Raw genomic sequence first — 15,786 nt, 5'->3', positions numbered from 1 at the left:
CAAGAGATGTGCTGTCCCATGCATGGGAAGAAATGTTAGTATCTGATTTTCTCTGGGAAAAAAAAATAAATTAGAAAGTCAACAGTGCTTGTATATAACCTGAAGTGAAAACCCTATGCAATTCTGAGGCCAGTAGTTACTGGATTAAACTTTGCACTAGAGGCAAATTCTTGGATATACATCTTTGTTCCTGTTGTTCCTCTCCTGCTTTCAGAAGCAGAGAGAAAATGAAACTCAACTGCCCCAGGCAGTACACAAGTCACATTCTTCTCTGATTATTACAGATGTATTTTAATTCCAAGTTTCTCTGTCTCTTTCTACGTGGTGTTCCCAGAAGCCCTGAGTGCTTTTCTCAGTGTTGTTAAGATAAATCTAAAATAAGAGAGACATAAAGGTCTCTTCCTAGTCCTGTCTCAGCTCCAACTCAGCTCTGAGCCTTACATTTACTGGTTTGGTTTTTACTACATTTTCAAGGCTGAGCCCTTCAGTGCTTAACGATCTGTCAGAAGCTTGAATAGAGAACTATCCTGGCTGGGATAGGTTGGTACCTTCTGTACCAAAACTGGCATCTCAGACAATCACAAAGCATTCGGTATCTGTCAGCATACTCAGGCTATTTTGTGAATCCACACAATCCAGACTCAGGCTTGCAGCAAAGCAGAAGCAAAACCAGCTGTAGTTATCTGGCAACAGACAGCTGTCTGTTCTCACCCCTCTGGCAGAAGGCTTGGGTCTTAGTCCCCCCTCTTTCTGCCTGAGGAGTACAGGGGCACAGGCATTTGCCAGCAGGTCTGGAAGCAGAAGAGCTGCATCAGAGTGACAGAGCACCAGAGCCAGTAAGCTGGGCTTAGCTTCTGCCCTGCTCCTTCACTCCAGCTGGCTTGGACCCAGACAGCTCAAGTTTCTCTGCATATCACTTCCCTGCTCTCCAGATTCTGGGGCCAGCACAAGCAGAAGCAGCCCAGATCTGTTTGCATACAGGATCTAAGTTGTTATCCTGTTGCACAAAGCAGAGCAAAACAAGATGAAAGAGGTAGCAGCTGGAACTACACAGCTTTGTAGAGATTCCATAAAGATGCACTTATCAAACATTTTGCACTTGTAAAAGGCTGCTACGGGAACTTCACCCATCCTGCAGCTTTAAGAATTGCAGCTGTGGAGTAAGCACAGCAGTAAGCAATTTGCTTACCAATTTGCTGCTTTCCTCGTGCAGCAACTCCTTCTCCCTGCTGGAGGGTGCACTTATACCTGATAAAAAGAATCAGCAGTAAGCTCAAAAACAATCACAAGGGCTTTTCTCTTCCCCTCCCCTGGCACCTTCTGCGTGGAAAGGTAGGACTTCTGTGAGGAAAAGAATCACAGCCTGAAGCTGCTGTACTAACTTCCGGTTAACACTGCATGAAAGCATTCAGGGAGCTCCTCACCCACTTCCTTCACAAGTCTAGAAGACAAGGAAATGAAAGTATATGACCCTGGCACAGATGAAAAAGGTACATTTAACATTCATGCCTTTTTGTGCACAAACTGGTCAATCCGAAGGGCAGTCATTCTTCTATTGAATCATGCTGCAAAATTATTTCTATCTCGCTGTTGTGCTTTCTGAACAGCTGCTCCTTGAAGGAATTAGTTTGCTGTCATTTCAAAATGCAAATAAAAAGAGAAACCAAAGCAGTAAGAATAACACAAATTTAAGTATGTGCTTTTATTTTATACTTTCATGGCACATTTTCATTTGTAAACATTAAATTAGCAGTGCTCTTCTTCAGATGTTGAAAATAACCACCAGACATTTGAGAGAATTACCTGAGATTTAAAAAAAAGAAAAAAAAAAAAGAGAGAGAAAAAGATCTGGCATCTTTTACATTTCTCACATACAGTACCATTTTAGGAAGACTTACAAAAGGGAATGTTTTCCAAAATAGGACAGTTTTCTTTTGACTATAAAGATATACAAAATACATCGAAACATCTTGGAATGATCAGCCTTATTAAGAGTATGTGTCATATCAAACAACTGCTTGATTGATCAAACTGTTTCAATCCCGTTAATGCATAGCTGAAATACTGCATCAGTCCTGCAGCAGCATGATATCCACGTTGTCATGAACACCTTGTAAGAGCAGCTCTCCTTGGTAAGTGATGATCTTCCGTCGTTTTGCCGCCTTAAGTGTGCCCACCAGGGCCTCAAAGAGGTTGGCACACTTCTCATCAGCAAACAGCACACCAAATTTCACGCTCACTTGTCCATCAGCATCTAAATAAAAGACATAATGTAGATTTCCTTCAAGTTAGGAGACTACTGAGGAGATAAGGTTAAACAGAGAACATTGAAAGTAAACCCCATTGTTTCCCAGTTTATTTGGGATCATACTATGAATGTTTATGATAAACAGTAGGCAGAACTCCTGCCTAATCTAATTTTGCCTTTCATTACAGAGACTTGTATCAAGGACCATATATCTGCTCTGTTGACTTCTATTGATGACTTTCTGAAACCTATGACAAGCACAGGCTATTGAACCTCTTTACAGGGTTTGGAGGAAATTGGTTAAAAATAATTTAAATCCTAGAATATCTCAAACTGAGGGAGACCCATAAGGATCAAGCCCAACACCTTGCTCCTCCGACCTAAATCTAAACCATACGCTAAAATATATTTTTTTTACATTTTTTCCACTCATTAATATTTGAGGGTCACATTGAAAAGGCTGCTTTCACACAAAGCAAAAATTAAAAAATATATGTTAGTTATATTATTCCTAAAAAGCAGATGCAGTCATACAAAATGCAAGATGTACATAGGCACTTAGGTTTTAAAACACAAGTGGAACTGAACAAGTGGCACCAGAACTGACGTATAGGAGCAGGTAGCACATCCACAAACTGCACAAATATTTGTAAAGAAAGGCAAGTTTTAGCAGTGAAAAATAATCTTAAGAGGAAATGGTACCTTCTAAGCAAGTTTAAGGCAGTTTGGAACTACACCTATAACTCCTAGATTAGTTTTAGGCATGCAGACCAATTTCTTCCAAATAATATGATCATGAACAGAATTGAAATACATGAATTCTGAAGTAAAGAAAGAGGAAGGAGGTGGAATGACAAGGTGCAACTTTCTTCTGTGGTGACTGTAGCGAGTACTGAAAGCCTGAAGAAAAGGTGACTCTTGCAGCTGACTCAGGATTCAGGGGGCAGGATTTCAGGCTGATATCCTCTGTGCTGGAGAGGCTTAAATGTTTAACTTTATAACAGAACTAGTTTAAAGGATGGGACACAGGCAGCACCATGCAGTCCAACATTAAGTGCATACGCAGGTTTTCAGGTTACCTGCTTATTTGAATTTGCCAAGTTCTTAGTTTACTATAACACAGCTACACCTGTATGACATGCCTGCATAGTGACATGTATGGACACATCTGTAACGTGAATATATCCATGCAGAGATACTGCAATACTCACTTCTGGTTCCCAGCCGCCGAATCTCCTCAACTAAGAGGCTAATTTCATGTTCCACATTCATTGTGGTCTAGAAGGAAAAAAAAATAATTTACAAGGTTATAAGGAATCCTGTAAATCCTTTGCACCATTCTGGCGTGTTCTCAGTTCTTTAGGAATGTCATGACACTTCATAAATCCCAGTAGCCTGGAGATGCATGATTACAGGATAATCTAGGATTTTAGTCTTGAACAGTCTGCACCTCCACATTTGAAGGGAAGAGAAGTTCCAATCTTGTTACATTCTATACACGAATATAAGGAGCCAATCTCAAAATATGACAGATGTAGGAAGGTCAAGGAAGAGAAGGGTTGTTTGTTTTAAAGAATGAGCTTAAGCTGCCACAGAATCAGAGCAACTCACTAACATCACAGGTCTTCAGGGGCTTTGCAACTTTCCATCAGTGGCCTCAATTAAAATGGAACATCTGCCTTTAAATTTCTCTCTGGGATATGTGGTAGATTTGGTTTCTTAAACCACACCACAGCTTTCTACATATGCTGGCAGGATATTGCAAGCATGTATTACTGGTTACAGACACACATGGTGTATGAAAGGACAGCAGCTTCTGCATACCCGCTACTGAGAACGGAACTGATCCAAACTATGCAAGGGACCTAAGGCAGCCAACATTTTTGCCACTCAAAGTGATCCCAAGCATCTGCTACACTGCTAAACATATCCCAAGCACCTCTTTGCCGTGAAATGCAGGGATTTGCACCCATGGCTACCAATGCCTTCCAACAGTTTAGCCATATGTGGCACAGCATAGGGCAACACTAGAGTCACGCACAACACTATCTGGCTACAAAGCGTCCAAGGTTAGCAACTGCAGACACCTGAACCGTGTTTTATGGCCTGTGCTGTGCAAAGCAGCATCAACACAATGAAACCTTTAGATGCTGAACTCCTAAAGCAAAAACTGACATTGAGGCAAGCACAAGAAACTGGGCATCACAGGCTTAGCAAAGCATTGAATGCACCTTCCACAGGTGCCAACAATGCAGCTTAGAACAAAAGTCACTGAGAGCTTCTGGAGCTGAGCACTAGCTAAAAAGGGCTCAGTGAGACTCTGCTGTTCAAGAAACTGGTATTTCTGCACTAGTATGCAAGTGGAGTTAAAAAATAGACATCTGAATGCATCACACACTCTTCCTATGAGAAAAGCTTCCCGTCCTTTCTTTTTTTATTGAGTTAAAATAGGTAAGAGTGACATAGTTCCACTTCCTGACCCCTTATGATTTACCCTTTTCAGCAGTCTGATTTTTAAATCCAAAATTCACATGGAAAAAAAAAAAGTTTCTATTTAACATGCAAAACTGAGCAGACTTAATTTGCAGCATGGGCTTTGGGCAAAGCCCCAAACCAAACCACAGATTCATTCCCTAGTGCACGGTAACAGCAGCACTGCAGCTGACACTGTTCATTCAATGACAGGTGACATGGAAACTGGACGTGGGACCACTGCTGCAAAGGGCAGGGCAGCCAGGCTGCACAGCTGCAACTCCCTTAGGTGAATTCTACAAACTTCCCGATTTTGTTTGACTCGGCACTAAATAGATCAAGCCAGCAAGGAAACTATGACCCATCTCTTAGAAAGCTTACACTCCCATTATTTGTCAGACTGCCAGTTTGGATATTGGTCATCACATCATAACGGCGTAATTATCTTCTCTTTAAAGATGTTCTTCTCGCTTTAAAGGCTCTTTTTTACTTTCAGCTTTTTAAATTCACGTTGACTTCTAATTATTTTCATACATGCACACCATCAATATAAACAGTCACTATTTAGAATTTAAAAAGTTAAATTCTACGTTATCAGAAAAGACTTTTGAGATCAGAAAAGCGTGGCAGAGCAAGGAGCAGGGATGCTCGGTATTTCAAAACTTAAATATTTGCTTTATACTGTTGATGCTCAACACACCAACTACCAAAAGTGCACGCCAACTATTAGACTCTAATATTCCTGATAGCAGTACACTGCTGCAAGGCGGTGCGTGGTACGGAAATTAAACTTCTCCTTATTTGGCAGAAACGAGCCGAACCGCGGCGAGCGCACACACGAACACGAACACACACACACACACACACACACGTACAAACACGTACAAACACACGCACATCTGACACCCACCGCGCCGAACTATCCCCTCGCAGGCACTGATGGCCCCCGGCGGGACCTCACCGGGAGGCAGAGCGCGGCTCCGTCCCCACACCCCGGCGGGATCCGAGTCCTGCGCAGGGAGCACCGGGAAGCGGGCCCCGCCCGGGGGAGCGGCAGCCGCGCCCGCTGCCCGGGCAGCGCCTCTGCCCCCGGCGCGGAGGGAGGGAAGGACGGCTCCCCGGGGCGCAGGGAGGGAGGGAAGGAAGGACCGACGGCTGTCCCCGACCCGCTCCCGCCCGCCGCCACTCACCCGCTGCCGCTGCTGTGGCCGCTCGGAGCCGCGGGGCAGCGCCGGGCGGGGCCGGGGCCGGCGAGGGGCGGGCGGAGGTGGCTCTGCCCCCGCCGGGGCCGCGCCGCCCCCCGCGCTGAGCTCCCGCCGCCCCGGGGCGGCGCTGCGGCCATCTTGGCGCTGCCCGTGAGGGGGCTGTGGCGTGAGTGCTGCTGCTCTGCCCTGCCCTGCCCTGTTGGGAGCTCTCTCCGGGGTTAAATTCTTCCCGCCGCACGGGCGCTAGTGGGTTTGAGAGGTAAAACGCCTTCCAAGGCCGGCCCTTCAGCAGCTCTCCCCCTCTTCCAGTGGGTCACCTTTCTATAATTCACCGTGTTGCTTCTCCATCGCCGTCCTGTGCCCCATCTCTGCTGGATTCCCGGAGCGACATCATGCCGCATTCTTTGGGCCCCCACATTTGTGTTCTCCTAGAAGAACAGTTCTCCTTCCAAAAAAAACGAACGAGCTAGGTTATTACAATTGACCCTCGATAAAGTTGTATTGCAGTGTATCTGTGTGTCCATTCAGCACCCATATCCTCGCACCCGGCGCTGCAGAAAGAACGCAATTGGATTTTTTCTGTTTTGTATCATGGCATTCGCTATTATTGTCTCTCTTTCTTCCTGTTCACCTCACAAAAATGATTACGTCCTCTCTGAAGGACTCAGGCATTTAAGCTGAGAGCTGCATCAACTCCTACAGAGCAATGAAGCTGCTGCCAACCTCCCGGTCAGAGTCAAGGCTCACACCAAGGCTCTCCCAAAAATTCTCACTGCCATAGCTGAAGGCATTGCCGTTCCCGGCTGTCTCTCCCACCTCTTCATCAGGCATGACTGCCCCTAAAGCAGACTTGATAAAAAAACCCCACTATTTCCAACCCTTACAATTCACAGTTTTCATGCACTAGTTTCTGAAGGTGACGCTGAGATTCTTTTTCAGACTGTGAGCTGTGCCAGTTGGGGCTGGTCCCTTATTACATTCTCCTGTGCCAGGTGTGAGGAGGAATAAATAGGTGATGGCACCTCAAACCACTGCATCAAGCTCTTCTAGGGCTCAAACCTGCAGGTTTTGATTGCACGATAGAAAGGATGCCAAGAAGATCACATTTTTATCACTCCAGGGATTATAGTCCATGCCCATTACTTTTCCAAGGGATTTTTTTTGTTGGTGTTTCCATGAAAAGATTAACTTTTCCATTGAATAATCACTATTTATTGATCATTTACAGAATCTTTGGTAGTTAAAAAAAAACAAACAAAACATAACAACTTTCTGGTTTTGATATGCTATCAAAATATTTTCCAGAACAGATTGGATGTATTTTACATCAGTAAGGAGTGCTTTTTGCAAAAAACAAACCTTGACAGTTAGGAAAATGAGATTAAAAAGGCTACATTCCTAAGTTACTAATGAAATAAAAGAAATTTATATCTATCTGAATTGAATCAAAAGACAGTGAAAATTCCTGGGAGAATATAGTATCTGAAGAGCACTGATGCTCTGTGCATATGATGCCATATGTGCATACTGCTTTTCTAAGGTCTTTGTTGCACTGGCTGACAAAATGCTAAATACTACAGTAAAAAAAAAAAAAAAGGATTTTTTTAAGGTAGATCTGAGATAAATCTTTTAAAAGTGAATCTGATTAGTATGTTAGAAAATACATCAAAGATTCCCAGTTATTTAGCAGTATAGAGTGAAGGTGCTTATCTTCTGGTTTTATTGTTAACAACATACTTTCACTTGCACATAATCTAGATTTCTTAATCATCGAAAAACCTCATTCCATTTGCACCAATAATATAGCCCTTTGCATCATGTGATTGTTATTGTAGATAATTTATGTTTGATCAAGTAATAGTTTGTGACTTTTCAGATGAAAAGTTTTATTATTATGTTGATGATGAAATCTTTTCTAAAATTCTTTTCAGTTTTGATTCATAGACCCTAATTTATAAGAAGCATCAATTACATGTCTGAGAAAGACGAACAAAACTCTGTAATTCCTCATCTTATTTTCTTTTAACACATTTTTTTTTCTTTGAGTAAGCCTAATATGGGGTTTTTTTCCTGTCTTTTCAAAAGGAAGTGTTATACCCAAGTATTTGTCTCCAGGCATCAGGAGATTATTGAAACACTTTTGTTACTATTTCTTTCATGACCCTTCCTAGTCATAAAATGTTAAAATAGGTTAATAAGAAATCAAAACCATTTGTTACCATTGCAATTAAGGTAACAGATACTGCCAAAGCACAAATATTAGCTGGGCAGCATCAGAACTGAATGACTGATTATGTCCTTACAGGGGCAGCAGCAGTGAGCAGGACACATAATAATTATGGAGATGGTGATTTCTCATCATTCTGTTTCCACAAATTGATCATTTTGAAAATGATAGAAGTGCAAAATTGTCCTTTACAAGCTCACAGGACATGGAAATAGTGCTCATACATATTTCATATAACTGGTGAAGGTCATCATCAGACTCATAATTCATTATGCATTTTAGCTGAATAAGAGTGCTCCCTAAAACTCAATAGTCAAACAGACTGTTCTGATCTGACCTTCCTTTGCATCTCACTTTATTGTTACTGTCCCCCCAGATGCCCATGAAGGCAGCCAAACAGAGGAATTATGCGTGATGTAAAAAACTTCGCTTGACAGCAACACAGTAAACATACTGCATCTGCTCAAGCCATCAATTTAACTGGACATTTTGCCTCCAGCAGGGACCAAGAGCAGGCATTTGGAAAACAGTGCAATCAATGAAAACTATTGGGTTTTTGTCCTGGCTCCTGGCACTTACTGGAGCAAGTAATTATTCAATCTTCTCCTTTCTCCATCACATTCCCTAATTTAATCTCATATAAGATGAATGTGTCTCCATGTTGCTGACCCTTCTTGTTTCTCTTTATAATCTTTCAAACAATTCTGTGTTCATTTCTGGGATTGAAGTAGCAGAACTGTCAGTATTACTCAGCATATGGGTATAGTATATACAAAAGTCATAAGGATGTTTCCTGTTTTGTTCTCACTCCCAAGAATAAAAATTCCCAACATCTTAATTGACTTTTTGAAAAGTTCTAAGCACTATGCACAATGGTTTCAAAAACTATTTCCAAAGCGGTAGTAATTAATTGTTCTGTTATAGATAATTAGGATTACTCTCCTGCCAGTACACTGCTTTGCATTTTTCAGTACCACCAGGTATTTTACTGTGTAATTTAAAATAGGTCACACAAACTTTATCACCTATTTTCCCATGTCTTCAATAACAGCTTTGAACAGCACTGGAGGTCCAAATATAAATGGTACTAAGAGCGCTCTACAGAGCAATTAGTAACCTCTCTTGGTCATGACTATCAATTGACTATCAGCTTTACCTCCTACCTTTCAGTTGTTCATTGATTCTGAATGGAATCTGAATATCTTTTCACCCCATGAGGAATTAGTTTGGTAAAAGTACTTAATGTTTACAGTAAACATGTGGTAAACATATTTGTTGTTACAGGTCTCTCTGGAGACAGGTGTGTAACACCATTAGGGCCAGGCCTGAAAAATTTAGGGGAAAGTTACAAGGTCATTTGCTAGATAATTTATATTTATATAAATTTATATTGTTTATATTGTTTTCCAGCATATATTAACTAGACATTCTCACTGTACTAGCATATGTTGATAACCCATGCTGTTATTGTTTTGTATAATAATGTTCTTTTTAATTTTTGTTGTATTATATGTGCTAATGCGTAGGCAGGCAAATGCATCACATGTGCATACACAGAGTGTTCTGTTGAGATCCTCCCCAGCTAAAAACCGATAGAACTAACACCATGATTTGCAGATTTCACTGTTAGATGAGATCATCTTAACAGCCTTCTTACATAATCCATGTCTTACTTTTGGCTTACAACACATTTCTGTTTGACATGTTGATTTAGTAGCGACATCACTTCCTGCTGCATGTGCCTGTGTCCCATCCCCTTGCTTTAGCACCAGTAACTTGCACCTGTTTAAAGTGCCAGATTCTCCTTACTCTCTCTGAAGCTGGATGGAAACTGTGGTACTGTGATTCAAACAGGGGTGCGTGGATGTGTCTTGTCTTAGCCCAGCCCCATCAGGTGCCATCGACCTGCCCTGAGTCACTTCTCACCATGGGTGTATTGCACCCATCGTGCAGGTGTGCTGTAGGGTTATGACACACCGTGACTCAACATGAACTCATAGAGCCACATCAGCCCAGGTCTTCATGTGATTTAAAGATTTCAAGTGGTAGAGGATCTACAATGTTACTTATTCCTGTGGACTTCACAACACCACAGAAAATGTAAGATATCTTTTTCTAGAACACAACGGGGTCCTTGGGTATCACGAGAAATTAAAATTCAAGCAAATGCTGTTGCAGAAGGCTGAGGGGGATAAGATTCAGAGAGTTTGGATATTTGGGGCAGTGCGAAGATTAGCTGTATTTTTTGAGACAAGCCAATCAATGAGGAAAACCACACTCCATATCCAAAGCATCTTCAGAGTTTTTGGTCCAATCATTGTCTTCCTTGGCCACTCTCTCTGTCTTAAGTCAGCAAGGGAGAAAATAATTTAACCAAAATGAAAATCATAATGATGCTCTGGAAAACTTTCCATGAATTTGCGCATAGAGACACATTTAAAAATATTAATTATACTGGGTCTTAGCTTTACTTTTCCTATAAAGACCAAAAAAGACCAAACCGAAAGAGAACAACAGAAAAAAAAAACCCCAACAGCTTCTCTTTTTTACTCTCTCAGAGAACTGAAAAAGTAACATAGCAAAACATAAAGATTTATTTTAATGTAAAAGCAAATATGCCAGACCAGCCTCAGTACAAGAGAGACTACAAATACAAACACAGTGACTGCTGGCAGTGTTGGTTCTTGAATGAGTGCTTCAACTGAGGTTGATGGAATGTTTCATTTAAGCTCACTGGTGTCTGTCCAGGAAAGAGGACTTATTTCAGGAATGGCCTCAGTATGTCACAGCCTTCTTATTATTCACTAGGTGCCTTGAACAATTTCATGCTGCTGCTTCCTGAATTTAGCATGTAAACCTTTACTAAGTGGAATAGAAAAGAGGAGTATTTAAAATCCTGGAGTAAATCACTGAAATTATTTGCTCTACCCCTAAGCCCAGAGTAAACCTCTGCATGAAATGACAGAAAGATGCTGTTATCAGTACAAGCTAAAAGACAAGGCCCACAACATTAGTTATAGAGCACACCATGTGTCTGAGAGAAGCTACTTGAAAACTGTAAGATTGAACCCAAAGCCTTTCTCAACAGGCACAATCAAAATTAGTCGGGGGGTGATGCTTTTCTGCACAAAAGGATGTGAAGTAAAAGAGGATGTGCATGAGAGATGTTTTGAGAGAGCAGAGCATCAAACAGTGTTTGGAGACACTTTACAAAGAGAAAAAAATGTATGAATAACTGATTGTATGTAATGTGTTTTAGATTGTTCTTTGTTATAGGAGCTGAATATTTGAGAGCAACATGAAGACTAAATACTCTCACATATTCCTGGTGTCAAAAATTCTTGTGTGGCAAGGAAACAGCAGTACATCTCCTGATCTCCAGACAGCATGGGAACAGCTGAATCATCCAGTCCTTCTGTCCTCTTGTTTGGTATGCATCATGAAAAAAAACTTACCTCCTTTTCTCCTTTCCCTCTACACGTATACATACACATTCTGATATTTTGGGGAGTTTTTCAGAAAACCAAAAACAAAGGCTTTGCATAAAAGATGTCAAATAATGGTGGCAGAGATGACAGTTACATTAATATGGAATTACTATTCACATCCATATTAAATACAGTTGTAGGTGTAGTATCTTTATGTATTGGTTTCATATAAATTTCCTTCCTAAAGCTCAGGCATTTATCATGACTCATAACAGAAGTACATCAAATCTTTTCCTGAAGGAAATCTTATTGAAATGGAACTGTGGATTTGCATTTGTCAGAATGCTTTTACTTAGCACATGAAATCGTGTCATGGCAAAAGTCATGACAGTATTTTTTTTTTAAATTGGTGAAATGTCAAAACCTGCAGACCATGCAATCATGGTTTACAGAAGTTTAGGGCTGGCTAAAAATAGGGAAGAAAACTTTATCACTGGATTAATGACAATTAATGATTACCTAATTTAATATTTGTGGTCATTAGCATTTTTAAACATCAGTTTTGTCTGTAATTTTGCTTGTCTGCATTCCAGGTTCTTAGCTGAAAAACAGTGCTTATGGTGCATATCACACCATTTGAATCTGATAATATTTGTAATTGTACTGAATTTATATTATATTTTTAAGTCACATACAGAAACACCTTACTGCTTCCTGCATATGAAGAAGTGTATTTTTTAAGGTAAGATCTGTTATAAAGCTGCCTTTCAGGAATTCTTTTCTGGCTTCAAGATACAATGCCAACACTGAAATCCAAATGAGGTTCAAATTCACATGTCATCAAATTCTGTTAATTTCACTGGCTCTGCAGCCACAAGTCATTTGATTTCATGCTGTGTGAAACTGCAAGAGAGAACAATGATCAGACTCCTAGCATAGCTTCCTATGGAGCATTGGCAGTGGTCTCATATATTGACCTAATAGCCTAGGAGGATTTCTGTCATGGTGCAGAAGGTTAAGTGGTGCGTTGATTTCAGAGAGGAGAGAAATATCTGGTGGGGAAGTAAAATGAGAATATCAAATTAATTTTCACTTTTGACTATGCCACATACAAATGGGGAGAATTTTCTCCTGCATCTAGCACCTAAGTTTTATGAATTTTTCATCTGCAAAGTGAATTGCAATTGTGTATCCCAAGCTTCTGGGATACATCTTATCTTTCCTTATTTTTCCTTGAAGAAATTATGTCAAAGGATCTCTGACATGTTGGAGAAGCTTAGCTTTAAAAACATAGTTAAGAAATATATATTACCATCCTTTTCTTTGATTTATAGTTATCCTATGTGATTGTGTTACACATATATGAATAATATTTGCCTCTGAAGATAATGTAATGTCATATTTTTAAGCCGATATTATTTGTTCTCTGTCACAAAAATCACACAGATGGATCCCACTTCCTTTAGGTCTACTGAAAGAAGCAAAAAAGCTGTCTTGCACACAGGCAAGTCTGTTCTCTGTGAACAGTTACAGAAACTTCCCAATGCACTTCCTCTGAATCCAAGTCTTCCTTGAGTAAGTTTACACCAACATGTTCTTACAGTTTCCTGCCTCCTTTTTTCACAATGCATCATTCAAAAAAGGAAGGGCTTTCCACTTGGAGTGCAGCATCACTATGTAGTGTGTTTGGAAACAGCATATTACTCCGTTGTAAACAGTTAGTCTCCACTTTGATTTGAATGGAATCTTGTAAAACAATATTAGATGACATTAAAGTTGGATTCTGCTGATGTACAAATTTGGCAAAAATGATGAGGCTGAGGAGGGGGATGATAATTCCAGAATTTGTGTGTCTATTTCTGCTCTAAAATCCAGAAATAACTGTAATTACAGTGCTAACAGGAAACAGAAATTGGAGTTTTATTTTTTCTTCAAACAATCAGTTGTTTCATAGATCAAGCAAAGTAAGTCAGTGTTAACTAATAATTAGTTAACAGTGTTAACAAATACAAAGGCTCAGTATTAACCACTTCTCATATTAGCAAATAGTCATCAATAAAGACTTGGTATGTTGACTAACTGGTTTCTGCAGATCAAAATGTTTCCATCACAGAGGCAAGCAGAAGGCTTGAGACTAGTATCTCATACCAGAAGAAATGAAGGCATTGTTTTGTTTACTCACTTGCTAAGGAGTACATTACTGGGAAATAGAGCTTGTATGTGTTCCCAAGCTAAAACTGACTGCACAGGCTATTTTTCTCACAGGTCAGATGTGAGGAAACAGAACCATTTCACTTCCTTCATAATCTCTATATAAAGAGAAGAGGAAAATGGAACCAGACCTATTGTTCTTACAGTTTCCTGCATCCTTTTCCACTATGCCTCATTCAGAAAAAAAATGGATTGCCACTTTGAGTGCATCATCTAGATTTAGTGTATTTGTGTATCTAATAATATATATATATGGCTTTTCCAGTACATTGACAATATCAGAAAAACCCTTATTGATAAAAAGGTTTTATATGAAAAGTAGCTTCTGAGTCTGTGGGAGGGGGGTTCATATAAAATATTGTAGCTCTGCATTAAAACTGTTCTCTTTCTTTCAAGTTAGTAAGGTTAAACTACACAAATAAATAATCTGACCAAAAAATCTCAATAAACTATTTTTGGGTTTCCTTTTCTCAGCTGTTTTTCATAGGTCTTCAGTCAGTTGAGTGGCTAGAGTACTATTATCAAATATAAACAAGAGAAATGTTTGAGTCATAGAATCACAGAATCATTTAGGTTGAAAAAGACCTCTAAGTTCATCAAGTCCATCATTTCAAAACACATTTGGTTCACTCTTGGCCACTGTAGTCCCAGGCTTTTTGCCAGGACTGCAACAACATTTATCGAAATGGACTGGCAAGTGGGACAAGAAATTTCTGTTCTCAGTCATCAGTGAGCTGTAGGTGGAGATGTGGAAGCAAGCATGAGCCCACTGTGTGCTCCTGGCAAGCCCTGCTTTGCTCTCCAGTCCTTAGCCAGGTAACAGCAGTGCTTAGGTTCTTGCAAAGAATCAGCATTGCCTTCTATCTCAATTGGGTTTTGGTCTACTGGGGAGTACAGAAGAGATTGGAATTCAGGACACAGCCCTTCAGTCAGAGAGGGGACTGTACATTCTAATGGTTTCCTCAATCAATTATTTTTTATAAGAGTCAGATTGCTCTGAAAGAAAAGGCACATGGGAAGAGTAATGTTGCAAAGTGCTGTTTTTCTGCTCCTTTTATTTCATATTCCAGTATAAGAGAGATATGTGCTTCATGCACTCAAGAGTATTCTCTCTCCTCTGTCAAAGACACAAATCCTGGAAAATTACTTTGGCAGAAAACACACACAAGTTGACAGTTCCATGAGAAAATGTGTGGATAGCAAAAGATGCAATCATCTCTCTGTATTTATGCACATATACCCATTCCATCCTGCCAGTCTATAACACACTCGTTTTATGATTAATTTAAAGAACTGTAAAACGGAACCTTTTTTTCCCCTAAAGGAACAGGAAGAAATACAGAACTTGGCAATGATTCCACTTAAATTCAGAAAGTTGTAGCACTATGTGGGCTTAGCCCAAATTCTACCAAATATAGACCCACTAAAATGACTGGAACAGAACATGATGTTTCAAAAATAAAGAAATTATATATTTATTTAGAACATTTAAATGTGTGTTAATTAAGTGTATTTCCACTCTGCTCAAATCATGGGCTTAGTTCAAATAACTTCTATTGATTTTACATTACAGGACTGTCATTAGCATTTGCCAGCTGAGTCAAGTTCCAATGGTAATAGCTTTTCTTCAGGAATTATTTATACACTGACAGGAAAACTACATCCTTCTTCTCTAACATCTTGAGACTCTCAATGAAAAAAGAAGAAGTTTCAGTTCTGTGTATATTTTATATATCTTACTGTCAAATTCAAAAAATGGGGTTTGTGAATGGTTTCTCTGAATAAAAATGGTAAAACAATGAAAATGCTACTGTATTTTGAAATCAAGTTCTGCTGTCAAATATACTGACCTAAGTACAAAGTAATGCTCCTCAAAGTGATGGAATTATCCTAGCTTTCACAAGAATACATGTGAGCTGGGGACATGTAGGTGAGGTCAGTGGTCAAAGGACATGGGGATTTGGCTGTGGGGGCCTGGGTCAGCTGCAAAGGAGC

At 40.0% G+C, this 15,786-nt stretch overlaps 1 protein-coding gene and 1 long non-coding RNA gene across 6 annotated transcripts; one reads left to right on the top strand and one right to left on the bottom strand.

Moving 5' to 3' along the window:
- Positions 1–1,683: 1,683 nt before the first annotated feature.
- On the bottom strand, positions 1,684–5,979 carry ABRACL (ABRA C-terminal like). Of its 4 annotated transcripts, none has more exons than XM_015620337.1 (3): positions 5,911–5,979; positions 3,460–3,526; positions 1,684–2,254 (listed from the first exon to the last, which is right to left on the bottom strand). In XM_015620337.1, the coding sequence occupies exons 2-3, from the start codon at positions 3,518–3,520 to the stop codon at positions 2,070–2,072; spliced, it is 246 nt and encodes an 81-aa protein (XP_015475823.1). In that variant the 5' UTR covers positions 3,521–3,526; positions 5,911–5,979; the 3' UTR covers positions 1,684–2,069. The 4 variants fall into 4 exon arrangements, with proteins under 4 accessions (XP_015475823.1, XP_015475824.1, XP_018861416.1 ...); XM_015620338.3 differs by lacking the exon at positions 5,911–5,979 and adding an exon at positions 5,631–5,733; XM_019005871.2 differs by lacking the exon at positions 5,911–5,979 and adding an exon at positions 5,682–5,704.
- A 67-nt stretch (positions 5,980–6,046) lies between these two features.
- LOC107201157 lies at positions 6,047–15,572 on the top strand. 2 transcript variants are annotated; one of them, XR_001520046.3, is made up of 5 exons: positions 6,047–10,252; positions 11,429–11,582; positions 12,268–12,322; positions 13,027–13,155; positions 15,365–15,572. It is a non-coding gene; the product is annotated as an uncharacterized LOC107201157 (long non-coding RNA). The 2 variants fall into 2 exon arrangements; XR_001520043.3 differs by having other exon boundaries at positions 6,047–11,582.
- Positions 15,573–15,786: the final 214 nt, after the last annotated feature.

This window comes from Parus major, chromosome 3, assembly GCF_001522545.3.
Source record: "Parus major isolate Abel chromosome 3, Parus_major1.1, whole genome shotgun sequence".
Classification (NCBI taxonomy): Eukaryota; Metazoa; Chordata; class Aves; order Passeriformes; family Paridae; genus Parus; species Parus major.
This window is presented reverse-complemented; position numbering and strand designations above follow the sequence as displayed.